At 36.7% G+C, this 27,476-nt stretch overlaps 2 protein-coding genes across 4 annotated transcripts; both read right to left on the reverse strand.

Annotated features, from left to right (window-relative positions):
- Positions 1 to 7,372: 7,372 nt before the first annotated feature.
- On the reverse strand, positions 7,373 to 9,410 carry cxcl18b (chemokine (C-X-C motif) ligand 18b). The gene is made up of 4 exons (XM_084401587.1): positions 9,152 to 9,410; positions 8,916 to 9,039; positions 8,441 to 8,539; positions 7,373 to 7,949 (listed from the first exon to the last, which is right to left on the reverse strand). The coding sequence occupies exons 1-4, from the start codon at positions 9,216 to 9,218 to the stop codon at positions 7,886 to 7,888; spliced, it is 354 nt and encodes a 117-aa protein (XP_084257713.1). The 5' UTR covers positions 9,219 to 9,410; the 3' UTR covers positions 7,373 to 7,885.
- An 8,119-nt stretch (positions 9,411 to 17,529) lies between these two features.
- LOC311286149 (uncharacterized protein) lies at positions 17,530 to 22,190 on the reverse strand. Of its 3 annotated transcripts, none has more exons than XR_014626497.1 (3): positions 22,103 to 22,190; positions 20,861 to 20,948; positions 17,530 to 18,819 (listed from the first exon to the last, which is right to left on the reverse strand). XR_014626497.1 is itself a non-coding variant. In XM_084402218.1 (2 exons), exons 1-2 carry the CDS (start codon positions 22,156 to 22,158, stop codon positions 18,441 to 18,443), a joined length of 435 nt encoding a protein of 144 aa, XP_084258344.1. In that variant the 5' UTR covers positions 22,159 to 22,183; the 3' UTR covers positions 17,530 to 18,440. The 3 variants fall into 3 exon arrangements, 1 of the variants encoding a protein (XP_084258344.1); XR_014626498.1 differs by having other exon boundaries at positions 20,861 to 20,945; positions 22,103 to 22,181; XM_084402218.1 differs by lacking the exon at positions 20,861 to 20,948 and having other exon boundaries at positions 22,103 to 22,183.
- Between the last annotated feature and the right edge of the window lie 5,286 nt (positions 22,191 to 27,476).

Raw genomic sequence — 27,476 nt, forward strand, 5'->3', positions numbered from 1 at the left:
TGCTGACATATAAGTCGTGGGAACAAATTGTTAGTGGCCACAATACCAACTAGCAGTTAAACAAGTGGTAATCTTTCTTAATTATCCAATTCAAGATTTAGACTAATCTACCATGACTTAAAAAAGTTAGGACCAGCTTTGAAGAAAAACAAATAGATGACTAACTTTTAAGACTAGACTAAGCAGCTTATGCAACCCGCTACAGGCTACAAGCTTTTGCGTTCCACACCATTTTAAAAGTCAGCAAAATTGAGGCTTCGTCCTCCATTGCGCCATTGAAAAGAGTCATGTGATCATGTGGTTGGTGTCATTCGCCACCGTCGCTTATTTAATGCCGTACGACTCACATTGACAGGAATATCCGATCCGTACGCTTACATGGCTGACGCAAATGCTTGTTTCTGATTCATATCAGATTTATTCGATTTAGGCTTGAAACCAATCTGAGAATATCGGAATCCACTTTTTTCCTGGTTATAGTTCATATTTGATCTGAGCCACATGGGAGGAAAAAAATTGGGACACATGAACCATGTAATGTTAACGCGGCCTAACATACCAAACACCTCGTGTTCTCCAACATTGCTCATTTATGACAGTCGGCTTTGACGCAAATTGCCTCTGAAAACTTACTTACAAGTGATAGAAAGCTATCAGAGACTTGCTCAAAACTTTTATACAATTTGTCGCCTGTCCGGAGCTGGGATATCAGTTTCAGGGTCACACCACAACAGGGTGCAGCGCTTAGGCTCTGAATGGACCTGTGAATAACTAAGAGTCTGATTGGGGATGACACTTCTTAGATGGGGACAAATGGCGGGCTGGGCCCTCGGCTTGCTTCCGCTGACCCTGACACAACTCCTTTTGTGGTGCTGCAAGGGGTGGGTCACCTGTGATTTTTTTTTTTAAGAGAACCAGATTAAAAGGTTAATGGATTCAGTTCAGAAGACCTGCCAATCCTTTACAGTGGGCACACCAGTGTGAGGATAGATTTGTTCGGCATATTGATGCAGGATGAGGATGTTTTTTGAAGGTGCCTCTGCTGCCCCCTTTGGGCAAATGTGTGACATTACAAGCTCAAGCAACAAATATACTACTCAATAAACAAGTGTATAATACTTTTCTGGAAGTAAGAAGCAGCATACTTATCACTTGCAAAAATAGTAGATTCTTTAAAGGTACCATTTCAACCCTAGTTACAGCCAAAATGCCACATTTTCTACTTGTATTGTTACTGCTGTCAAATTTTAATGCATTAATGTGGGATCTTAACAATGACCTTACTTGGTAAAGTGGTTTATGGTTGAACCCTTGTGATGGTTAAACCAGTATTTTTAATATTTTTGAAAGACGTCTCCCATGCTCCCTAAGGCTGCATTTATTTGATCGTAAAAAAAATTATTAAAACTGTAAATAAATATTATTACAATTTAAAATAACTGTTTTCTGTTCGAATATTTTAAATTGTAATTTGTTTCTGTGATGGCAAAGATGAATTTTCAGCATCATTCCTCCTGTCTTCAGTGTCACATGCTGATTTGATGATCAAGAAACATTTCTGATTATTATCAGAAACTGGATGCGTTTTGTGTGTGTGTGTGTGTGTGTGTGTGTGTGTGTGGTCCCCCTCCCTTTGTTAAATGGGACAAAATGATGGGGGGAAAAAGATGGCAATATCCGAAATCATTATCCTTGCGAACTTTTCCGTGATGGCTACTGATTGCATTGTGTCAGTGAATGTCCTCACAAAGATAGATGTACAAGAAGTGGCCGCTTGGATAAAAGAACCAGAGTCAGTGACCAGAAACAATGTTCAGACTGTTCCAGTTTATGTCCAGCTGGCAACCGTCACCGCAGCGCATGGCTGACTGCAGTTCTGTGCTTTAGAAGTCAACATTTTATTAAAGGTTTGTATCTTCATTTAAATGCAATGTAAGTAGTAGTAGTAGTAGTAGTAGTAGTAGTAGTGTTGTATTTAAAAGTTGTTATAGGTGATATACCTGTAAAGATATTCACAATTAATGTGTTTTTATTGCTGTAGTGTAATGATTAATTTGCATGATGACTGGGTGTGAACTTCAAAGCAATGATTTAAAAAGAGTAACATGGCTATTTAATGGATAATCTGAAAAGTTATATAATGTTAATTAAATATTTTAAGTATACAAATTATATCATCAGATATTTTTAAAAGGATACTGCCCACTTTAATGTTGCTAGTTAAGTTTTGCTAATTGTCACAATTTCCAAGGGAGACGAAGAAGGATTATGTAGCAACAGTCTTTAATAAAGTAAAGCAAACACAGGAAGATCAGAAGGTAATCGCAAACTAAACAGCACGCAGACAAAACAATAACGGACAATGAAGGAAACAAACTGAGGGACTTAAATACACAATGATAATGAACTCAATGCAGACAGCTGTGCTCATTAAATAAATCACCATGACAACACATAGTGGCGGGAACCTAAGGCTGAATTCAAAATTGCCCCCTAAACCCACAATCACTAGCCCCTACGTTAGTCTACTAATACAGTTCAATTGAAGGAGTGAATGAAAACGAGTGAGTGAATTCGGACAGCCGTTGAGCGTACATCGGCCTTACACTCGTTATTGCGTTGCATTGTGGTATTGAATGAGTGCACTCAATAAAGTCCACTATGGTTTCGGACACCAATACAAATGGCTATCCCCTCAAATAATTGACCATTTGACCATTAAACCCCATTTGAGGATATAGGGGGCAATTTTGGATTCAGCCTAGAACAAAGGAAACTAAAGATAAACAAACTAAAAGTCCATGAAAATGAAACCAACTAAACATAAAGGTTACAGAACGCCCCCCTCCGGGAAGCGTTTGTGGTCCGACAACAAGCAGTGTAGCCGAAAGTTATGTAGATCCTGGTAGAGCCAAAAAACTGAAGGGACCGGGTGACAACAAAGGCCCTGGAGGGCAGTGCAGAGGCGTAACCTCAAAAGTATGCGGAACAGGCAGGGCAATTTCCAGCCGGTGGGACGAGAAAGCATGGTGATGCCGATGGGACGATGGTCCCGGGTGGAGCCGAGGGAGGGAGGAGCCAAGGCGGAGTTGGAGCAAAGGCCCTGGAGGTCTGAGGTGGAATACAGGAGTCGACAGACCTTGGCTGAGCTGGCGGAACTAGAAGTCCACAGTGGATACTAACAGGTAAGAGCCAATAGAGGAGCCGAGGGACTGAAGGGCACCATCGTAGGCGGGGTCGAGGGACCGACTTGTCTGGGCAGAGGAGGTGAGAAACAGAGGCAAGTTGGGTGTATTCTTAACGGCATAGCAGTCTCTGAGCTGGGCCATTAACTCTGGCATCAGCTGAGGGTAGAAACACTGCAGACATCGGAGGATCGCCTCTCTCCACGTTCTTTCACTCATGTCAGGTACGTCAAGGGGGGGATAATAATGGGCTCCAGTCCAATACAGAGACTTTAGTGTCTCATCGTTAAAGGGATACTCCACTTTTTTGGGAAATAGGCTCATTTTACAACTCCCCCAGAGTTAAACAGTTGAGTTTTACCGTTTTCGAATCCATTCAGCCGATCTCCGGGTCTGGCAATACCACTTTTAGCAGCGCCTGAAAATAGGTCTAATAGGTTAGACAAACTTAGTCCCAGTCACGTTGGAAGTTACTGAGCTGGGGACTATTTTCAGGCGCTGCGTCATATCATTACGCCTGCTGCATTCATGGTACGGCAGCAAAGTTTCTTGATTATTACGCAGGAATGAGAGTATAGTTCCTAGCCATATCAGCCTAGAAAATCACAACTTTTCATTTTCCGTCAGTCTTAGTACACGATGTACTACAGAAGAGTCAAGTTTTAAATAGGAAAAATATCAAAACTCTTTGGTCATTTTTTTGAGAGAGATGCTAATGGTCTTGTCCGATTCAATGAACTATGCTAAGCTATGCTAAAAGTGGCACTGCCAGACCCGGAGATCGGCTGAATGGATTCGGAAACGGTAAAACTCAACTCTTTAACTCTGGGGGAGTTGTAAAATGAGTCTATTTCCAAAAAAAGTGGAGTATCCCTTTAAGGTCCGTTTTCACAGCCAGTTGACAGAATCAGGCAGTGTACTCCAATATAGAGAGATTGATAAACTGGGCCGCGATTATCCATTTTCTTCTCTTTTGGGTCCAGTATTCTGTCACAATTAGTTCCAAGGAAGATGAAGAAGGATTAAGTAGCAACAGTCATTAATAAAGTAAAGCAAACTACTTAAACATAACCGTTAGACTAGTAGCCTGTAGTGTAGCTAACTACTTTTTCAAAAGTCGCTTGACTGTCTTTGAACTACTTTTTATCATGAGTAGCTTGTAGCTTGACAAGCTACATTTCCAAAGTAGCTTCCTAACATTGGTCCATGAGAGTGTGATTGACAAGATAGGACATTAGATCTCGCTTTGACCTAAGAGAATGTGTGAAACATAAAAAATCATAGTCCTTCAGTCTGAAATAAATCGCAGAGAGGTGTCACTGTCCAACATTATCTCAGATCCAACCAGCTGATTGATGCAGCGTGTTTTCAGCCTTGTCATCAGCTGCTTTAATTGAAGTTCAGCATTATTTACAGCCTGACTGACCCGGCAATCTGTCCAGTGTGTGAAAGCCGTTTTGAACTGCGACACATGAATATTGCATACAAGTCGACATTATACGATTTACAGTTTCCTTTGTTCTGATGGTGGCATCAACAACACCTGGGCTGTATTTCATCATAGATAAAATATTTGCAGATCTAACGAACCGTTTGATGGACTGCATAGATGCATGTGACAAAGTTTGTGTATGGGAGAGATATTCAATGAGAATTTTTTTAGAAACAATACATCAAATCACCAGGAGCATCATATAAGGCAAATGCACTACGAATGAGCCGCGTTCTCTGATAGCATGGTTATAGCACTTGGGGTCTTTGATGTATAGTAGAAATTATATTTATATTAGAAAATTGTTATATGGATATTATTGAGCTCCAAACCTAAAGGAGTTATGCAAACATTTAACAGTACTCTACTGGTAGGCAGACAAAAGTATATACTTTGTACAGTAATATATTGCAAGGGGATCATCAAATTTGGGGTCTCTGGAATCCAAAAATAAACTATATATATCTGTCCAATATATATATATATATATATATGAATATGATGTCATATATTTTTGACCATGTTTTTGGCCATGTTTTATTTTTAAAATGTATATAGGATTATAGGGTTGTAAGAATATTTTAATTTTTGTATAAATGGGTCTTTATACATGAAAATATTATATTTATATTTTAGGAACAAGCTTCCTTGCAAGGGGAGTGTCATATTGAGGCTTTGTGATATCAAAACCTTAATTAGGGGATTAATGAATGGAAGAGAGGGTTTATGAATGGCAGTGAAGTGATGCAACTGGCATTGGTAGGTCACTAGACATGGCGGTTGTAGTATGTCCGAATTTCATACTTTTTTAATGATCCCGAAGTAAATTCAAATATAGCACCTACTCAGACAATATGTGATTTCAGACGCAACCCCGGTCTTTGATCTTAGGGCGTGGATGGGATTATCCCAGAATGCTCCCGGTGGATTTTCAGATAAAAAGTCACTTCAGATAAAAGCATCTGCCAAGTAACCACAAATTTTAATATACCATCATTGCATTTCAGTAATCTGGTCAGTCTTGGAAACTGAAAAAAAAATGGAAACTGTCCCCGCTGGCCTGTTTGGGAGTGCTATTACTTTTTTGAAAGGGATTTTGTGTCATATCGCCAATAACAGTCCTTGGCTGGAATTGCAGATTGCCCTTTTGAAGAATTGAATTGAGTCAGTAAGAATAATGTGTTTTTTTCCCAAACACTGGAGGACCACTATACTGCAAGGCTTCAAGAGATTCTTCCTACAACTGAAACAGACAGAGTAGGCCTAGCATATTTATTTTGTTGGTTTGTTTGTTTGCCTGCTTGCTTGCTTGAGTTTGAAGAACTTTATATTTATTCAACTCTATAACTGAGCCCACCACTGTTTTGAGTTCAGGCCCAAAATTTGATTTTGCAGTATATCTTGGGAGATATGAGTGGAAGGATAGAGAGACAGAAAGACTGACAGTGTGGAAGTTTATTGAGGATCTATTCTTCTCTCCACTCCCTCTTAGTTAAACCCAGAGAAAAGCTTTGATTTCCCCTGAGAGAAGAGAAAGTAGAACACACACACACACACACACACACACACACACACACACACACACACACACCCTTCTGTCCAAGTTTATGTCCTCCGTGCAAGATGTGGTCCGCTGCCCTCTACGACAGTACTGACAGTGACTATGAATGATCGCATAACAGGCTGGAAGTAACACAAAATGTCTTTAAAAATAATGTATTGCTTACATGTATTTTCACATGGATGACTTTTATTTTAAAATATAATAAATGGGTTACTATAAGCCTCCACACCAGGACGAAATCATTCTCTTTATTCTAAGCACGCGCTTCAGTTTTGGCGTCTGTCGCTTTAAATGCTCGTGCTCTTTAAAGCAGGATGGATTCTGATTGGCTCTCAGTGTTTTTAACATTCATCACCTGGGCGAAAAATCGTTCTGAAAGTGATTCACGATAGGCTATCTTTTCTTTCTCTGTGCTGTTATCGTTACATTTATCATCCTTGGTTTGAACGGGCCTTGGCTTTAGTCCACCCTGTTGTCGAACATGCTAGACCATTACAGGGTGTAAATATAAAATCTAAATAGCTGTAGATTTGTGATGGGAAATTGTAGGGTCATTCATTGGCTTACCTTGAATTTTTAATGAATATCTATTTGTAATATATTTTTTAATTTAATTACTTTCCTATTACATTGTCCATGCAGGCAATGACATAAGTATAGGTTTTTCAGATGTATTCCAAGTTTTAGTGTCAGTCTGCAAACACTGAAAATGCATGCATGAATTAATTAATGATAATAATGAATTAATGAATTCATGCTGCTTCTTTTCCTCAGGGACAAAAATCTGCATGCAGAAAATGAACCAATGACTTAAAATAGTGGAGTGGCATAATGGTTAAAGGTTTGAAGCACACACTTTTGAGCAAGGTACTTGGATAAAAGCATCTGCCAAATTATTATTTTTGTCATTCTTCAAACTTTGAGGCGTTTTGAGTGTACATTTTTAGACATGACCAGCAGATGGAGCTCATGTAAAATCTAAGTTACTTCAGGAGGACAGTTACTTTTCGCCACGTCTAATATTCATTACATCTAACTAACATTTTCCTATATAATTAGTCACACGCGTATTCTCATATCAAGAGGGAAATATAATGGATGTGGGAAATAAATATGCAAAACAACTTGAAATTGGCTTTATGCAATTTATTTAGAAAAATGTACAAAAAGAACACTGGAAAAATATTATTTTGTAAGGTGGCCTATAAATATACTTCATGTTTTGACACACGTTATGTAAAAAAAAAATGTAATATGACTGAATCAGACAGAAATTGTGTAACTGCATGTTAACGTTAAACATTGTACAATAATTTAATCTCATTATAAAACCTTTTAAATATAGTTTAAATACTGCTTTGGAGTAATGATACTTTCAGTGTTTTAGTCATACAGCAAGTGAATTCTATAACAAAACCTCTTTTGTCGACAACATCTGCGTCTGCGGTTACTGGCAGCCGCCTGCTGTTTGCAGCTCTTCTGTGATTTCCCATTAACTGCATGAGGCCAGCTCTCAGATCCCAGGATTGTGATTGGGCAGTGCCGGGGTCATGTGACTGGATGGAATTCCACTTGCAGGGTCTCTGGAGTTTCCAAATCCCCCGTTCTGTTCTCTCTTGCTCTTCCATACTTTCCTTTCTGGCTCTAGGCATTGTGTGTCATTGGGCAATTGGACATCTTAAAAGGGAAGGTGTTATTGGTGTTCTTGCTGTTGCAAAACAAACAAAAAAAAGTCACATTAATCTTATGCATATATGAGATGTACTATATGTGAACATTAGCCTGAGAATTGTCTTAGAGAGCATTAAGGACATTCCCTTTTTAATGCTTTTCATTAGGTAACATTAGTTAACGACTTTAGTGAACATGAACTAAGAACAAGCCATCTACATATAGATGAAATTAAATGTTAATTTCAACATGTACTAAAAAATTATTAAAATCAAAAGTTACATTTGTTAACATTAGTTAATGCACTCTGAACAAACAATGAACAGCTGGATTTGTATTAACTAACATTAACGATGATTAATAACAATTGCACTGCTCATTGTTAGTTAATACATTAACTAATGGTAACAAATGAGACCTTATTGCAAAGTGTTACAGAGTCCCATTAGATTAGTGTGGCAAATATTGGCTGGTATTATTTGATTACTAGTGATTAAAAACACAGTGACATAATAAAAATGTCGGTACCTCTTCCAGCAAGACTGCAGGTTCTTTCCTTGCAACGTGTTCGGATCCAAGCAGCGCTCGATGCCTTTGCCTGAACTATTGGCATGTTTTAGTGTCAGTCTGCAAACATTGAAAACACATCAAATTAGTTTGATTCAGTCTACAAAGTTGATATGTGTATCCCTATTTGTGTCTACTTAGCAACTGTGTGAAATGCAAGGTAATTTATGGCATTTTAATGAATCTGATTGGAGCTTTTTGCCAATATAATATCAACAACAAGAAAAAAAAGATAGATTTACTTGATAAGCAACAATGCATAAGATAGTAAGACTTGTTTTAAGAGAATGTATCTTTAATTCAAGTGTATTGTGCACTTGTTTTGCACCCTTAATATCTTAATTATGCATTAAGCTAAATACATTGCATATACCTACACTAGGCTATGTTTAATACCACATGCATATCACATGCAGGTTAACAGATTGACACTTACATGATTTCTACTTTGTTGCAGTATGGTCTACTGGGAAAAATGGAGAACTCTTCAATAGTGTCCTTTCGGAGACCTTTCTTCAAATTTTCCACACACCAGCATCTGTCCCGTACTTCAGCTAGAACTGTTTGGGAATAACATTGAAAGATTAACTTAAAATGCATGATTCTGATTCCGCACACAAAACAACAGCAAGACGTCCAAAATACATAAGCATTAAACCGTAATTGTCTTACCTCCACTAAGCTGAATACAAACTACTGCGAGCAGCAGCAGAGGAAGGACTTTGGGTAAAAATGCCATGACTTGTTTGCAAGAGGAAAAAAATAGATAAGAAATGCTCCAATGGTTTGATGAGTTTTCAAAGAAAGTAGAAAGTGCTGGTGGAGCTGAAGTGAAAGTGTGAGGAGTGAAGCCTCTCCTCTGGGTTTTTATAGGCCATTGAGGGAATCCCACTCCCACATCATTTCCCAGCAGTCATTCACTTTACTATACACTGGAATTTCCAAAGTACTGCCTCTTGGAGCTAAATTGAGGGAGTCAGTGCAAGTGATAGAAAGGGGAGGGGGGGATATTGAGTGAATACACAGAACCAAATAAATGTAGGATAAAAATAAAATGATGACTTTTTGATTTGTAAAGTAAGCTTAGACAAAATCATTGATTATATATTTACAGAATGTATACTTATTGTTGCATTCTTTTTTTAGTCAGAAAAGTAATATTTCTTCAACCGCAATACATTTGGTCACGCCAGTAAAAAAAAAATCAATGATTCAACATCCTAGCGGATAACATTCAGCAGCATAATGACGCATATCAGTGTCAGATTATGTGAACGCTGCTGCTATCTGACATGTTGAGGCCGATACCTTATAATTATGATGTCTGACAGAAGCAAAATGCCTTTGGGGAAATGACCCCAAAATCTCCCAAAAATCCCAATTACATTAAATGCAAACTGCACATATGGGAATACATTTAGTCCAGAACCTTATCTCACTCTATATAGAACCTTAAAGGGTTCTGTCAGATGCTTCATATCTTGAACCTTTTAGGGGTTTCCATCATGGGATCATTTTACGGAATTAGTTTTAATCAACGTTGGAGGTAACGCATTACAAGTAGCATGAGTATTTTTTTTTCAAAGTAACTAGTAATTAACTCATTGCTTTTAAATTTACAACAAAATATCTGAGTTACTTTTTCAATTAAAGGGTTAGTTCACCCAAAAATGAAAATTCTGTCAGTAATTACTCACCCTCATGTTGTTCCAACCCCGTAAGACTTTCGTTCATCTTCGGAACACAAATTAAGATATTTTTGATTAAATCTCAGTGCTGTCTCACTCCTCCACAGGCTTATGGACACTATAACTTGCTGGCCCAGAAAATGTATTAAAGACATCGTTAATATAGTCCAAGTGACTCCAGTGGCTCAATCTTAAGTTTATAAAGCGACGAGAATACTTTTTGTGCGCAAAAACAAACAAAAATAACGACTTTATTCCACTTTTCATTTCCTTCTCTGGGCCTCGAGTCTTTTCACGTAGTGTTTAAGCGTAGCGCGTCTGTGCATGTCACCACGTATCACACACATGACCAGCGTCGGCCAATAGTGAGCCGGTGACGTGCAACACAGACGCGCTACGCTTAAACACTACGCGAAGACTCGAGGCCCAGAGAGAAGGAAATGAAAAGTGGAATAAAGTCGTTATTTTTGTTTTGTTTTGCGCACAAAAAGTATTCTCGTCGCTTTGTAAACTTAAAGCTACACTGTGTGATATTTTCCCCCATCTAGCAGTGAAATTGTATATGACTACCCAGTGAATATTAGTTTCTGTTCCTTTCAATTTCGAGGGCGTTTTAACTCCCACGGTGGCCGTATTATTCCAAGATTAACATGGCTTCCAGTTCGACTTCGTCCAATTGCGCCTTAAAACTATCACCTGTGATCCGTCGCAGCACAGATTTATGTTACAAGGTAAACAATACTTTTTCACCATTGACATGAGGAAAAGTAACGCAAGTTATACTAGAGGTCGTTCTGGCGTTATGCACAACCATGCTATGGTTAGACAAGCAACTATAAAACTTCGAATTTACACAAATAGCCTGAATTACCTGTCGAGAAGAAAGCAGGCAACTTCGGCGTCCGTTTTAAAATCTTTGCTCCTCATGAGCTCTTTCCATCTGGGAAAAGTCACTCCAGTATTGACTTTGGTCTTGCTGATTTGCCTGTCGCGTTGACGTTTTAATTCTCTCTTTCGCTTCCTTGGCGACTCTGCTACATGTCCTCGAAAATAGGCGTGATCCTCCATCAGCAATCTTTCAAATCTGCCGGCAGTCGCGAGTAATCTCCCCCTCGCGTTCGTCTCTGTGTCACTGAGTGTAAAGCATGAAAGGCGAAGCTTGAATTTACAGGTATGTCCCTCTTTGGCTAATGTAGTTTCAAGATGGAGGGGCAACATGGCGACCGGCATTCGAACCCCTCACCCGTATGTACTTTCAATGGCAGATTATAAATTTACGAGAATACTTTATTACTTGAAAGAAGTAAATATACATTAATGAGCACATATATTTTTGAAAGAACTAAGTGTTTTTTGCTAAGAATCAACTAAAAAAATGACACAGTGTAGCTTTAAGATTGAGCCACTGGAGTCACTTGGACTATATTAACGATGTCTTTAATACATTTTCTGGGCCAGCAAGTTATAATGTCTTAGAAGCCTATGGAGGAGTGAGACAGCACTCAGATTTAATCAAAAATATCTTAATTTGTGTTCCGAAGATGAACGAAGGTCTTACGGGGTTGGAACAACATGAGGGTGAGTAATTACTGACAGAATTTTCATTTTTGGGTGAACTAACCCTTTAAGTAATGCAAGTTACTTTGTTTTCCCATGTATTGAGTGACAGCTCTCCTGTCCTCATGTTGAGAGAAATCGTGAGTAAGTGCAGAGGTGTTGTGTGCGCTGTGTGAACATGATGCTATTGTAGTTCTAGACTACATGTGAGCATGCATTTACTCATCTAACTTCAACAAAAACAGATCCAAGTTCCTCAAATGAATAAAAACCTACACAAACCTGCAATAAATAAATATGTTAAATAATACAAATATGCTTTGTGTATTTAGTCTCACTTTAATCACATACCTTTGACAATCCAATTCAACTACTAATAAGTAAAGATGACTTAAGATAAACATCACATTGTCGCATTTGCTGTGTATATAATCCAAAAGGATTAAAGCAAAAGGAGTTTTAATGCACAGTAACACTCGAGCATAACACTATCAACGCAAGACCAAGGACTGAAGAAACTGAGGTCTCAAATACACAGGAATGGCAATCAACAGAACAAGGAACAGGTGGGGAATAATAATAAGGACTAAGGAAACATAATAACAAAGAAGTGGTGGGAAAACTAGGTCAAACCTACTAAAGCAACAAGAACTAAAGCAAAACAGAATCTACATGTGATGTGACACACATTTGTGTTTTAATTTAAAGTGGGTTGAGTTGAACCAGAGAATGTCTAATATGGCGAGAAGTTTCACTCTCACTACACTTCCGGCTTCTGAACTGGTTGCAGTTCCACTCTGATTCCATATGAGGGCGCTCACAGGACGAGTGCAGAATGAATGGAGGTCAATGGCGGTATACCCCTCAAAATCCACTTTTCTCAGGATATAATTTTTTGTCTAGTAATTTGAATGTTGTATTCGAAAGGAGATGCAAAGAAATTACACATTGCTGGGTGTTAGATTTTTTAGAGTCACTTATTTGCTTTAAAAAAGTCTTTCAAAATGTCAATGACGTCAGAATGCTGACGTCATTAGCAGAATGCTAGCGTGTTATGGGCAACAACAACTCAACCTGTAAGAAATCAAAACGACATAAGTACTCGTTCATTCAACTTTCGACCTAAAACCCATGTTGAACTTGCAAAACCTACAATCAAATCTGAGATTTCTCAACGGCAATCGGGTGAAAGAGACAAATTTAGCCGTCTAGCCCCATTGACTCCCATTCATTTTGCACTCATGGCGATCGCCCCCAGTGGAACTCTGGTGGAACTACAACCAAAATTCGGTACAATAGGGCTTAATAGGGAGTGGACAGGCTCTCCGTAGACGGGCTCTGGTTGAACTTTGTTCTCCTGCATCTTATTCTTCTGTCATCCAGATGGGCAGCACAGCTGAAAGGTTTGTTTGAGCGGCGCCCTCTACTGTACAGGGGTGGATGTGCATTTCCTTCAGTCTGAGGCTTAATTCATTTCAATTTTTGTGTGAAAGGGCCTTTACATTTACAAAAAAAATATACCTTGTTTTTAAAAAAAAACAAGAGCTGGTAAGTCCCGCCCCTTCCGCTAACCCCGCTGGACCTCTATAGGTTGAAAAATCGTCAATGCAAGTGAATGGGAGAAAATAATTATTTTCTGGTCCTGTTTGAATTTTGCCATGAATGTGAACATATGTTGTCTGCGAATTTTTAATATAATTTTTCGTGTGAAGAATGCTACAATTTAGCGGGTAGAAGTTTGATACGGTTAGACTTTGCGTGAGAGCACTTTGTGGACTACAACTCTTCGCTGCTTTCGACGCGTTTGAAGAAAGAACAGCCCATTTGAATTTGAATGGTGACATTTGGATACAAAACACACAGGCATCTCGATCTGTCTCCATAGATTATCGCAGCATTAGCACCGTGATTTGACAAGTGGAGGGAAAATGTGTTATGGGGTGACGTCACATAGGCGACATGTAGTCTTTCTCGTTATGTCTTTTCCACAACTGCTAGCCAAAGAATCATACAATATACTGTCAAACTCGTAACATGAAAGATTATATAAAAAATTCACAGACAACATATGTTCATTCATGGCACAATTCAAACAGGACCAGAAAATAATTATTTTCTCACATTCACTTGCATTGACGATTTTTCAACCTGGAGGTCCACTTGGGGTTTTACGGATGGGCGGGACTTATCAGCTCTATAGATGAGAAAAAGTGACACAAAAGTAATGTGACGTATTATTTTTCATACAAAGTAATGCAATTAGTTACTTTTTTAGGGAGTAATGCAATATTGTAACACATTACTTTTTAAAGTAACTTTAATTCATTTTTTATTTTAATTCAATTGTATGTTTTTAATTCCTAAAATGTAATTAATGAATAATGATTGCATAATTCTTTCATGTATTATGCAATCATGCAAGACATTTCTCCTTATAAAGAACCTTTCCGGCATAAACACAGTTTATGTCAGTAGAACCACTCAGGTTCTTCTATGGACTAAAACATATTTATCAAAATATCTTCTGTATGATGTAATTTTTTCTGTGGAACATGGCATTGTTCACCCTCACCAATGACATGAGGGTGAGTAAATAATGGCATAGGCTAATGTTATTTTTTAGGTGAATTGTCCCTTTAAGGTCACTTTATCCCTTAAGCAACATTTTGCCAAAACAAACAATCATAAACTGCCTACAGTACTAACCTCATTAAAGAATAATGTTTAGTTTCTGTAATGCTATGTGCTATCTACAATACTTTAAAAAAAATTTGGAGTAGTTTTTAAGGCTTGATTTCTTTGAATGAACCCTACAATATTTAGTTTATGACACAATGAATTTAATATTTGTACTGGAATATGCTTTTTTATTTTAAGTTGACTCTCAAATGTGTGTGATGTTGAGTGGACTGAAATGACCTGTTCGTATGTGACTTTGATTCATGTTGCACGATTAAAAAGATTATATGCTGCCATAGCACAGCACAACTTGTTACTGCTCTGGCATTAGCAAACGCTCATTAAACAAAACAACATGCTTCATAATATACCGAGTACTCGCAGTTATCCACAACACGACCCTGAGCTCTGCTCTTCTGCACAATACTTCAAAACGACAGAAACTCTTCCAAATGTCAAATCTAACTCATCATCATTAAACATTAACAGATGTTTCCCTTCACTCAATAACACATAAAATAACACTTAATTTCAGTGTTTACTCTCCATTTACAAAGCATGCTGGGAACTAACAATGGTGTCTCTAAATAAAACTGCATAACTGAACTAATTCTTTTAAAATAAATAGGTAGCCTTCTTTCCTTCGTGTTATCAGCTTAATCGGTTCCTCAATTCAAGCCTTTTTAAACAATTCGTTTCTTTTTAAACATTTTATTAAAATCACAAGACCCGTGATTAATTTTTTAAACTGGAGCAAAGAATGTCCACCAGTGAAAGCTAATGCAAGGTTTGACCCATGCTTTGAGGAAGCGTGATGAGTAAGTTGTTTTTGACCTATTTTGAATGGATGAGGCAAGAGACAGGAATGCAGATAAAGCACATGCTGTCTTAAATTACTGTCATTCACCGTTTACCATTTTGCACTTGTCAATTGTTATTTATGTATACCCTATGTATTTAGTGGTTTATATATTTTTATCAATTGAATGCTTTCTTGCTGAATATAGGTAATTAAAAAAAAAGAAAAAAAAACTGTTGAACGTTAGTGGAATGAATCTAAACTGAACCAAGCTAAACCTGATTTGTCTCTCGTCCCATCATGCATCATCGCAATAATACACATATGCCTGTTCATGAAAGAATTTCCCATGGCTGCATTGAAACTGTTTCCCATAGGATGTGGAAGTGTGGTGAAAGGATCTGAGTTGGTACGAGAAAGGTTTTAAGTTCAAACACATTAAGAGTTCTGTTAGATGGTTTTATTTAGCGTTAGATACAGTAAGTGCCTGTTGAATGATGACTTGTTTATTAGGGGAAAAACCTACATAGCTCACTTTTTAATTGCATAGAGAGACTTGTTGCAGACCAGTCAACTTTTGCAGAGTCACTCTTAAATAAGCAAAAACTTCAGATTGTTCATATGTTAATAAAATCAAGATTCCCAGAACTTAAGGAGGAGTATATGCCATTGCCACACACAAAAAAAGAAATAAATTAGGAACTGGGAAGAACGCCATTCTCTGGAAGTCATGATCAGCTCATTCGCCTAGTATGCAGACTATCATTGTGTGGCACAAAAATCCCCTTACCGGTGAAGCAGGGAATCCAGAAAAGCAAAAGAGAGACACACAACAACAAAAAAGAAGACGACATGTTTGAAGATTGTGAAATAGCTTGGCTGTCTAACTGTTCTCTCTGTCCATTGAACTCTAAGATAGCAATCTTATGTTTACATTGTTGGTAACTTCATCCACACTAACAGCTCTCCACTTGTGTGTTGCAGTGATTCTGTCCAGAATGGTTGCGCAAGTTTTATAAATCTGCCTGGCAGCAACACCACATTCTTTTTTGGTTAAATAAATCATGGCCAGTGTGTCTGAGAACTACAGTGACTTAGGGGAAAACGAAACCTAAGTTTGTGCTTAGTAGAACATGCTAACTGTAATTGCTTTCTTCTGTTGCTCTTTTTTGTGCATTTAGTGCATTGTCATTCAATGCAAAATGATCATATTATTTGTATTATTATTATTTTACATTCATTAATATAGTCTACAGTTCATTTAACTACACACTTACATTTGTGATTTTGCATAATGCTTCAGGAGTTGTCACAATGGAAACCTGCTATTAAATGGCAAAATTTAAACAGTACAATTAAAATGTAATTTATTCCTGTGATGCAAAGCTGAATTTTCAGCATCATTACTCCAGTCTTCAGTGTCACATGATCCTACAGAAATCATTCTGATATGATGATTTGCTGCTCAAGAAACATTTCTGATTATTATTAATGCTGAAAACAGTTGTGCTGCTTAAAGGAACACTCCACCGTTTTTTGAAATAGGGCTTATTCACCTTCTTTTCTACATTTAGATAGGTGGGTAAATGCATTTTTGTCTCAGTGCATGCATTGTTTTAGTCTGACAGGGTCGGCGCTAGCTTAGCTTAGCACAATGAATGGAATCCTTTGTTGCCAGCTAGCATGTCCTGAGTAAAAGTGATATAAAAAATATAAAAAAAACACCTAATTACTACTTGTGGCCTGCGTATTCACAACAAGTACAAATAGCAATGCAGATTAACACTAGGCGATTTCCTATACAGATATTGACTTGGGACTATATTAGGGGCAAGCACAGGCGAAGCACTGCTACTTAGGGCGCAGAGATATCACACCCAAGTAGCAGTGCTTCGCCTGTGCTTCCCCCTAATATAGTCCCTAATATATAAGTCAATATCTGCCTAGGAAATCGCCTAGTGTTAATCTGCATCGCTATTTGTACTTGTTGTGAATGCGCAGGCCACAAGAAGTAATTAGGTGGGGTTTTTAAAAAAAATTATATCACTTTTACTCAGGACATGCTAGCTGGCAACAAAGGATTCCATTCATTATGCTAAGCTAAGCTAGCGCCGACCCTGTCAAACTAAAACAATGCACGCACTGAGACAAAAATGCATTTGCCCACCTATCTAAATGTAGGAAAGAAGGTGAATAAGCCCTATTTCAAAAAACGGTGGAGTGTTCCTTTAATATTTTTGTGAATATATATATATATATATATATATATATATATATATATATATATATATATATATAAAAAACTGGATTCTTTGATATCAGAGATTAAAAAAAATACAGACTTTAATGCATCAAAATGTTATGCAATAAAAATATGAATTTCTTCAAATCTTACTAATCATAAACTTTGAACGGTAGTGTATAAATACAACATCGCGATATTTAAATGTAAAATAGCTACTAAAGATAATTCAGGAAACAACAAAAATGGAAAAGGTAACACAAAAAATGTTCAACCATTTGGCTAACAGAATGGTATTTAATTTACAACCTGATATTAATGAAACCTATTTTATAGTTGATGGGACGCATCGATCCCTTGTGACAACTAGCCCCCATTTCTGCTCAAAAATCACAAGATTTTATATAAAAATGTAGGGATGTCCCTGAATCCAAATATTATGTTCGGAAAAGGTATGACATATTCTACGGAGCCCCTAAAGGGACATGGTGATGGGGAAAAAAAATATTTCAATGCTTTTGCATTCTCTCACAATTTTATAGTTGGGTAATTATATTGTATATAATTTGCGGGCAATTGAAGCGGTATTGAAATCGCTTTTGAATGCACACTCGCTTGTTACTTTCACTTTCTAATTCGCAATCTCATGTACTCTGTGTATAGCAGCGGTACTGACCACTCATTTCATAAGATAAGATGTCAATGTCAATGATGCTCAGGATCTGTTGTGCACCAAATCCTCCGCCATCGTCCTGTCAGTCATCTCTCCTTACTATCTTCATGTTATAATTGAAATCTGATGTAATGTTATGTAACCGACTAACCGCAGCAAGCCGAACCATGTCCCTTTAGGGCCTCCGTAGAATGCATTATTCATTTTCCGTGCCTTTCCAAAACCGGATTTAAGCTTCGGGCACATCCCTATTAAAATTAAAATAACTCATTGCAACCGTTATGATGATTGCAGCACATTCATGAGGCTGTGACTACTATTCATCATATCACGCACACGTCTTCCGGTCTGTTCTGAGCGAGTGTCGCCCCGCCGTGTTGCGCTTGTGCGAACAGCCAGTCCAGAGGCTCCTGATTTGAACTGTCCGGGCCCTTTGAGTCTGTCAAGGTTAGTGATTCGTTGTCAGGTCCATTGAGAGCCCAGGGCTTGTGTGCCAGTGACATGCTGGGGCATTTGGCCATGCGTAGCGGTGGCAGACGGGAGCCCTGGAGGGGCCCGCTGAGAGGGTAGGTCGGTTGGGACAGCTCTCGTATGGAGTCCATGTACTCATCCAGACTCTGCTGAATCTCGCTTTCCTGGAGCTCTGCGATCGTAGGGAGGAGATCCACAGAGGTCAGGCTCCTCCTGGGCTTCATGCTGGAACTGAGAGAGCGTGTCAAATAAACACTGGATTCAAGCCTGGTTTATAATAGTTTCATTACTATAACTAAACCATGAGAAGAACGTGTTAATAACATTCGTCTAACATTAATATTTCGTTCCCTGAGCTTGATCAGCTGTGAATCGAAGAGTATCCGTATCATCAGGAGATTTATTTGAAATGTTTCCAGGCTGTTAGGATTTTCAGGCCTGTTGTCATTGGGTTTGTTTTTGTGTAAGTTTGATTTTGCCACATTAGCCGCGTTTCCATCAAAATTACCCGGAATAATTTTTCCATGCAGGAACTTTTTTTTCCCCTAGACCTGTTGCTGTCTGCGTTTCCACCGCGGTCTAAAGTACCGTGAAGATTATGCAGATTAGTCTGATGACGTAGGCCTGCGCGCTACCAGCTTAATAAAGCCTGAACCTCGCCTTCGGTCCATCGGTCGTATTTTTTAAACTCCATTGTTGATTCGAATAGCAAACAACTGTTACTGCACGCACCGCAACAGACTTTTAAAAATGGTGGTTGAAATAAAATGCTGCGTGGAGTCAACCAATCAAAATGCTGCATGAACTCAACCAATCAGCATGTTCAGCATGCCCAAGTCCCAGCCCTGAAGATTCCTGAACTTTGAAAAAGTACTACGTCACGAGCAGGGACTTTCTGAGGAGGAAATATTTACGCGGGCTGGAACTTCAGTTAGACCCTGGTTCCTGCGGTGGAAACACACAAAGTACCACCACAAAGTCCCTAGATCCTGGGGGAGGTTCCTGCGGTGGAAACGCGGCTATTGTTTCTCTTTAATCAACTGCTAACAACAGGGGTGACCAGGACCGACTGTAACAGACTGAATTCATTTAATCCCAAACCAGCCCGAGTGATTATAACATTTAAACAGAACATGCTCACTAAAGTAAAGTCGTTATGCAAGAAGACAAAGCATTATTTTTATGGACATTTTGGATGTCCACTATTTTTTCCCCCCCTGCTATTTAAAGTTAAAATGCCTTTGAATTTCAAATAATAAGGATTTTATCCTTATGAATGACAGATTTGTTTTGGAATAAAAATTGTATGACATCTGAATCTTTAAAATTGGTAATGAAATATTTCATATTGTATAGTTTAAGACTGTTTAAGTTGATCATCTATACGGTTAATTGTATAATGTGTGTGTGTGTTTAGATATGTATATACACATTTTTAACACAATAGATATATTATAGTTACATATGTTTTTAAATACATGTAAATATTTATAAAATAATTACTATTTGTATAAATCATATATTCTGTGTCTGGGATTTCTCTATTCTCAAAATAATAACACTGTAAAAAAATTATATGATCATTAAGTTATGAAAACATATGTTTTTACATTGCTTTAACTCATCAAAATAAGTTAAGTAATTAAAAAAAATATATATATATATATATATAGCCTACTGTATATAAGTTACAAGATTCAACTCATTGTTTTAAGTCAATTTAATGTAATTTAAGTTGCAATGACTTAAACATTCAAGTTGATTGTACTTAAAAAAAAATTTTAAGTCAGCAACTTTTTTTACAGTGAAATAAAATATCTCAAAATATATAATCGTATACTATATACAGTACCGGTCAAAAGTTTGGAAACATTACTATTTTTATTGTTTTTGAAAGTCTCTTATGCTCATTAAGCCTGCATTTATTTGGTCAAAAATACAGGAAAAAAAAAACAGTAATATTGTGAAATACTATTACAATTTAAAATAATAAAATGTTTTAATATACTTTAAAATTCAATTTATTTCTGTGATGCAAAGCTGAATTTTCAGCATCATTACTCTTAAGTCTTCAGTGTCACATGATCCTTCAGAAATTATTCTAATATGCATTCTAATATAGTAGTATATTAAAATACATCTTAAAATGTATAATCTTACACTACAACAATAAAATATATATATATATATATATATATATATATATATATATATATATATATTACTAGAGGTTAGGTTGTCTGGTGGAGAATAATTCCCTGTAAAGGCTCACCTGTATAAATGTATATCTTGAGTGTTTATGTCCAGATCTCTGCCCAGAAGAGCAGCTTCACGAGCAGGTAAGTGTGTCTTGTGTTCTGCTGAGGATTTTACACAGTTAGTGACTTTAAATCCTCTGGCATCAAGAGCAAATGTACTAAAAATAAGCAAAGGAAACCCATGGCTTTAGTGTGCGTGTGTGTATGTGTGTTGCTTTGGATGTATTTTTAACAACAGTTGTTACCTGCATGTTATCCAACCCTCTGATCCGTATTTTACATTATATAACACTAATATAATTTGTTTTTGTGTGATATTCACTTCTCTGATTTGCATTTCACTCAACTTCATACACACGTCTCAGCACAAGAAGTGTTGTGCAGTTTTTTGTTGAGTCTTTAATCTTTAGGTTTGAATAGTAATGCATGTTTTGAGTCTTTTTCTTCATTGACATTTGACTGAACTTCTCTGGACTCCTAGTTAGCCTATAGTTCTAGTTTTAACAAGAAAGATGGAAAATTGTATATTTTTTCTTCATGATTCACTGAAGCTGATTGCGAAACTCACTCCTGAATTTGTGCCAACTCTATTTCATCATCTGGACATATTCCCACAGAGCAAACAGATCCATGGTTCGGATGATTAAAAGACACATGACTGTTATCTGTTTGAGACGCTGTTATATTCCTTCAGGGTTTTAATAATACATGTCATAACATGTAGTTCAGGTTACTGTGTGAAATAAAAGATTTCTCACACCTACGACTCAGAGAAAACATTTTAGTAATGAGCATTTGATCCTTGCATGTGTTGTGACAAGCAATTAGCCTACAAGGAGAGAGACGATCAAAATGAAAGGGACTATGCATATAATTCCGTAATAATCGCCTTGTATTGCCATTATGTGGAAAATAACGAAACTTAAGATTAGATTAGTAGACTGATTTTTTTATGTGAAGGACTAGGGATGTTTTTGCCGGGAAAACCAAAAAAGTGTGACGGTTACGCGCGCTCCCAAGAATGTCTGTCTCTTCCGTTCCATGACCTTGTTTTACAGTCCATGACACATGAAACAAATACTTTTGCCTACAATGTTCAGGCCGAAAGATTGTATATTATGTACTGCAATGTCAATGTGTCATGAAAAAAAAAAAATAATAATTCAAACTATAGTCATATAGCCAAGACTAGCCTATATAGCTAGTCTCAAATCTACTTTATAATCAAACTATCATAACAGTGTGATTTTAATTACCTCATTTGTCGATATGATGCAGTTGAATTGTAGAGCTGGTGCAACCATATCCACATCGCTATGATCAGATGCTTTCTTTGTTTTCCCACTGCAGCCTTTTTTTTTTTTTTTTTTTTTTTTTTTTTTTTTAGCATGCAGTACATAGCCTATTTACATATTCATCTTAATGTCAGTGGCGTGAACGGTGTCGGGATGTTTGTTAACAGTAGATGAACAAGTATTTCAAACTTCTTTTTACTCAGAACGAAAAATAACTTCGCTGTGATTATAACGAGGCATTGAATCATACGGAGCCCGGGAAGACGGGCTTATTACATTTAAGGCTACATATTTAAAAGACGCTTTTGTCCAAAACTTACAAAAAAATGAACAAAGCAATTCGTCAAATATCAGTCATAATACAAGTTAGAAAATAATAATAAAGTGCTAAGATTATCACAAATAAACAAAAATTTTTGATGCACATTCATATTAAATCATATTTTTTCATACCCGCCGCTACAATTGAGAATCACTTTAAGCATGCAGACGCAGTTAAGACAATTTGATGTATTCCACTTATCACAATAAAACAATATACAATAAGATTCGTTAACAACGTGTTCTTCTAAAATGAGAGTGAGCCACAAATCCGTGAGTACAGATTACAAACCCGTGGGAACGGATTGCGAAAGAGTGGGCACGGTTTATGAATTTGTGGTTACAGATTGCAAAAACTGAAGGCACGGTTTACAAATCTGAGAGCGCGGATTAGAAACTCGTGGGTACGGTTTATTAATCCGTGGGCACGATTTGTTAAACCGAGGGAACAGTTTGAGAATTCGTGAGTAGGCGGTTTATAAACTGAGCGGACTGCAGTTCACTTAACGGCCACTAGTGTCGCTAATAACAAGGGTTTCTGAATTCTATTGTCACTGCTCCAGTATGGAATTATTCTTGTGCCAATAATAATGAACGTAGCTTTTCAAGAAACTAATGGAAATATAAATTGAAACTGAATAAAATATCTTTGAAACTGAAAAAGAATAAATCGCAGGCAAATTTTTTGACTTCGTTTTTAATACACTGCATGTTTTGCTAACTATTTCTCATCTTTCAATCGCTGATCTGAACTTACAAATGCGCTTTTCATTTTTCATTTGCGCTTCTGAAGTTTTCGTTTACGCTTCTGGAGTTTTTGTTCGCCGTTCTGACACATTTCTCTCGTGGGGGCGGGGCTAGTGGCTGTGTGTTCTCATTGGCTACTGAGGTTTTGACTGACAGCTTCTTCACCTGGAAGTGAAGACGTCAGTGTTGTGTTTACACGTGTGGATTTAAGCGTCTGTAATCGCAGCTTTCTATTTCATTTTAGTGATATTAAGTTGTTTTTTTGTTTTTGTTTTTTTTATCTGTATTTACCTGCTGCTACTACTTTGTCGACAGAAGCTTTTAGGAGCACAAGAGATCTATTCAGTCTATTCAGGTGTAATTGTACATTAAAGTACTGTATATAATACTTAAAATATTGTAGTGTCCAATGTTTTCAGAGAATATTTGTTTATTCCTGATGATTATTCTGCTTGTTAGGCTCTGATTAGGTTGAGCTGTTACAATTTAAAGAGAATACTAGCAAACGTGTGTGATATATTCAGCCGTCAAGAAAGTTTCACTTCAGGTAATCAAGGTTGGCAACCATGGCCATCACACTACTCATTGTTAGCATGATATACATTTACACCATCAAAATTAATGATCACTTAAGAGGAATTTAAACAATATGAAAATTACAATCGTGGCCTCATGTCAGATGATACAGACCTCAAATGATACATTTCATTACATATGTCACACAAAGAATGTTCTTGTTGCCATTTTTTTTTTATTGATAATTGTATTTAGTTATTTCATTTAATTAATACTATCTTCTAACATTTAAAATTGTAAATATATTTTAACAATCATCAACCGTTTCAGTTGTGACTTCTACAACCAGTTAAATGAATGTAATTGAAAATATGAATTCCAATAAATTTACATTCTTTATTGTCACTAAAGCATTTACACAAGTATCAAAGTGAAAGTCTTGGATGCAATTATGTTGTGACAGGAAAGACCAGAATCCACAAAACATTAACTGCATACTATACATGTAATGCACAGTATTCTCATGATATACATTACTATACAAAATGCACAATTACAAATACAGAATACATTTAAAAATTCATATACATTTTAAATGATGCAATGATTCTTTGAACAGTTCCTGTTGCAGTACAATAGCAAAGCAGTGACTGGACACAAGCAGTACAAGGATAGTCCACCCAAAACATGAGCATTCTCTCATCATTTACTCACCTTCATGCCATCCCAGATGTAGGCTATTTGACTTTCTTCTTCACATAAACATAGACAAAGATTTTAAAGGAAATAATCTCTGTGAGTCCATAATACAAGTGGATTGTAACCCATGTACGTAAGACAGTTGGTCAGAAGTGATTTTTAATAGTTTAAACAGTTTACAATATTAGTATTTCTTTTATCTAGCCTGTTGTTTGCCTTCAGAAGGCAATGATTCATCCACTGAGGTCCGCATGGATTACCGTCACGCTCACTGTGTGTGGTTTTTAAAGCGTCTTTAGGACTCGCAGAGATGGATTACTTTCCTTACAATCTTAATTCGTGTTTATCTTTAGAAAGAAAGTAAAATGCATCTGGGACAGCATGAGGGTGAGTAAAATAAGTGAGAATTTTATTTTTGGGTGAACTATGCCCTTAACATTCATATGCTGTTGGTATGCTAATCCAAGATCAGCATAGACTAATAAGATTAAAGTGCAACCTCTTGTGTACTTGTGAACTGTGTTTGTTTTAATCTAGAGGAAATTGAAACATTTGCTAGTTTATAATATTAAAATAAAATAAATCAGGTGTCTGAAGATCAAGATCCCAGTCATTGAAAGGTGATGTGTCTGAACAAAGTAAGATTATTGTCTGATAGGGACAGTGGATCTCTGGTACTATCACTCCATCCTTTGTGTCAGCATCAGAATTTTGTTTATGGAAAAGTTGCTCCACTCCCTGGAAAATGAGAGAGGAAATGTATTATAATCTAACAATACAAACTGCTTTGAACTCCCACATACAGTAACAAGTTGAAGACTTAAAATATGTATTCCAAACAAATTATATAAATTGTTTAAGAGATTTTACAGTACTAAATTTTTACCTCTGAGTCATGAAGCATTTATCATCTGTAAAACTGTTGTGTAACCAGTAGATGGCTGTATAGCCCTATATATAAACATATATCCATGGCTGTGTATTCCCTAGTTGCTGGATGTTTTCAGTCATAATTACTTGCATGTTTTAAGTTTTTAATTTGGACCTATATTTATTATTAAAGACTGTTAAAGATTAAACATTTTTCTCAGAAATGTTCATTTGAAGTGCAATTTTTTGCATTATTGTTATTAGTCAAATATGGACACAGAAAAAGCATTGTGTTACTCATACTAGCTATAATAGCTTTATCAGTCACCTTTATCACAGAAAAGTAATCAGAATAAATATTGCGACCAGGGCGATAGGCTACTTCAGAATAATTGAGTGTTTACATATTATGAACAGAGACGTGGTCTGTGGTCAAGTCGTGTCTCTCCTCTTTCAAAAACTCTGCACTGCAAATGAATCAGCTATTGAGAAATTCAGGTTTAAATAGCTTTATTGGCATGGTAAAAAAAAGGCTTTACATTGCCAAAGTTGAATCAGGCAGTGATTGACAGCGCTCTGGTCCTATGGCATCGGTCATTGACACAGTACTTTTTGTACTTTAGGCCACAGTACAGATACTGTACAGTACTCTAGCCCAATGATGTTTGGGGTGGCTGGGGGGAAATATGATCTAATCGAAGACTGTAACCGAATGTAACGTTAGATAAACAAGTCATGTAATGATTGGGCTAAGTTAAATCAAGACAACACAGCTGTATAATGTTATGGGCTCTCAGTGAGCTCTAAAATGCCTCTCCACCTGAAAAAAGCCAGTACTGTATTATAAATAGTATTAGTATTTAAAAAAAAAATCAGACTTACCACGAGTAGGCTATCCAGTATTCTGATAGCGACGATGACTAATGATATCATTCGTCTGTACTATTCCTTCTATAAGAAATCATCTCAACAATATAGTGTAGCAGCAAATAAATACAGATATAAACTTAATATCACTCAAATGAAATAGAAAGCTGCGATTACAGAGCTTAAATCCACACATGTAAACACAACACTGACGTCTTCACTTCAAGGTGAATAAGCTGTCAGTCAAAACCTCAGTAGCCAATGAGAACACACTGCCACTAGCCCCGCCCCCACGAGAGAAATGTGTCAGAACGGCGAACGAAAACTCCAAAATAGTTAGCAAAACATGCAGTGTATTAAAAACGAAGTAAAAAAAATTTGCCTGCGATTTATTCTTTTTCAGTTTCAAAGATATTTTATTCAGTTTCAATTTATATTTCCATTAGTTTCTTGAAAAGTTACGTTCATTATTATTGGCACAAGAATAATTCCATACTCCTGGTCTTCAGGAAAATGTGAATGAAATTACTATAGCCTACTCAAAACTCATGATCATTTTTATCCAGTATGTCTTTTTATTGATATTATATTGACTTATAATATAACAAATTCAACTACATTTTACTTATAGTTTTATATTTTAAATCTGGGATCATATAGGGTTGTCATTTGACAAAAAAAAAAATAATTGAATGAATTAAATTATTATTTTTGTTTTATAAAACAGTTCAACTCTTGAAAACACATCTATACTGTTTCATTTTTAAATGCTAGAAAGCATTTGGGTGGAATTTATTTTGTTATTTTTATATAATTAATTGTAAATTAACACTTTTAACCAGAGTGTTAATTTAAAGGCACAATATGTAACTTTTTTGCTTTAAAAATAGCAAAAATCACTATATCTATCTGTTATATTTTTTTTTTTTTTTTGTGTGTACTTACATTATCTCGACTGTTTCCAACAACTTTCAAACCAGGAGAAATTTGTAATTTAATTCGAAGATTTAATTGAATTATTTCCGTTTTGTCGCCGTCAATGGCGTCATATCCGCGTTGTCCCTGGTTTCCGCTCGTATTGCCATAGTAACCAGAGCCCTCTGGTAGTAACCAAGGCGACAGATGTGGACAACTGTGTAGTTCGCAATGTCTATTTGCACGATGTTGTTGTTTCGTTCAAACATTATGGACCATGGCAAGCAGACTTTGGATAAAAAAGGAGAACTAAAACGAGAATCAATATCAGCGCGGTGTTTTCGAGATGCCGAGAGCTCCACGTCCGAGACTTCGACCGCTCCTACATGTACTTTATTAA

Source organism: Rutilus rutilus (genome assembly GCF_951802725.1).
Source record: "Rutilus rutilus genome assembly, chromosome: 2".
In the NCBI taxonomy this organism is placed as follows: Eukaryota; Metazoa; Chordata; class Actinopteri; order Cypriniformes; family Leuciscidae; genus Rutilus; species Rutilus rutilus.

What these genes read in the sequence shown, in the direction of transcription:
- LOC311286149 (XM_084402218.1), bottom strand. Translation starts at nt 22,158, where the DNA reads ATGTGGATATGGTTGCACCAGCTCTACAATTCAACTGCATCATATCGA. An exon ending in GCATCATATCGACAAATGAG is followed by an intron (nt 18,820 to 22,102) that starts GTAATTAAAATC and finishes ACGCTCTCTCAG; the next exon opens with TTCCAGCATGAAGCCCAGGA.
- cxcl18b (XM_084401587.1), bottom strand. Translation starts at nt 9,218, where the DNA reads ATGGCATTTTTACCCAAAGTCCTTCCTCTGCTGCTGCTCGCAGTAGTT. An exon ending in TTGTATTCAGCTTAGTGGAG is followed by an intron (nt 9,040 to 9,151) that starts GTAAGACAATTA and finishes ATTCCCAAACAG; the next exon opens with TTCTAGCTGAAGTACGGGAC. An exon ending in TGCAACAAAGTAGAAATCAT is followed by an intron (nt 8,540 to 8,915) that starts GTAAGTGTCAAT and finishes CAATGTTTGCAG; the next exon opens with ACTGACACTAAAACATGCCA.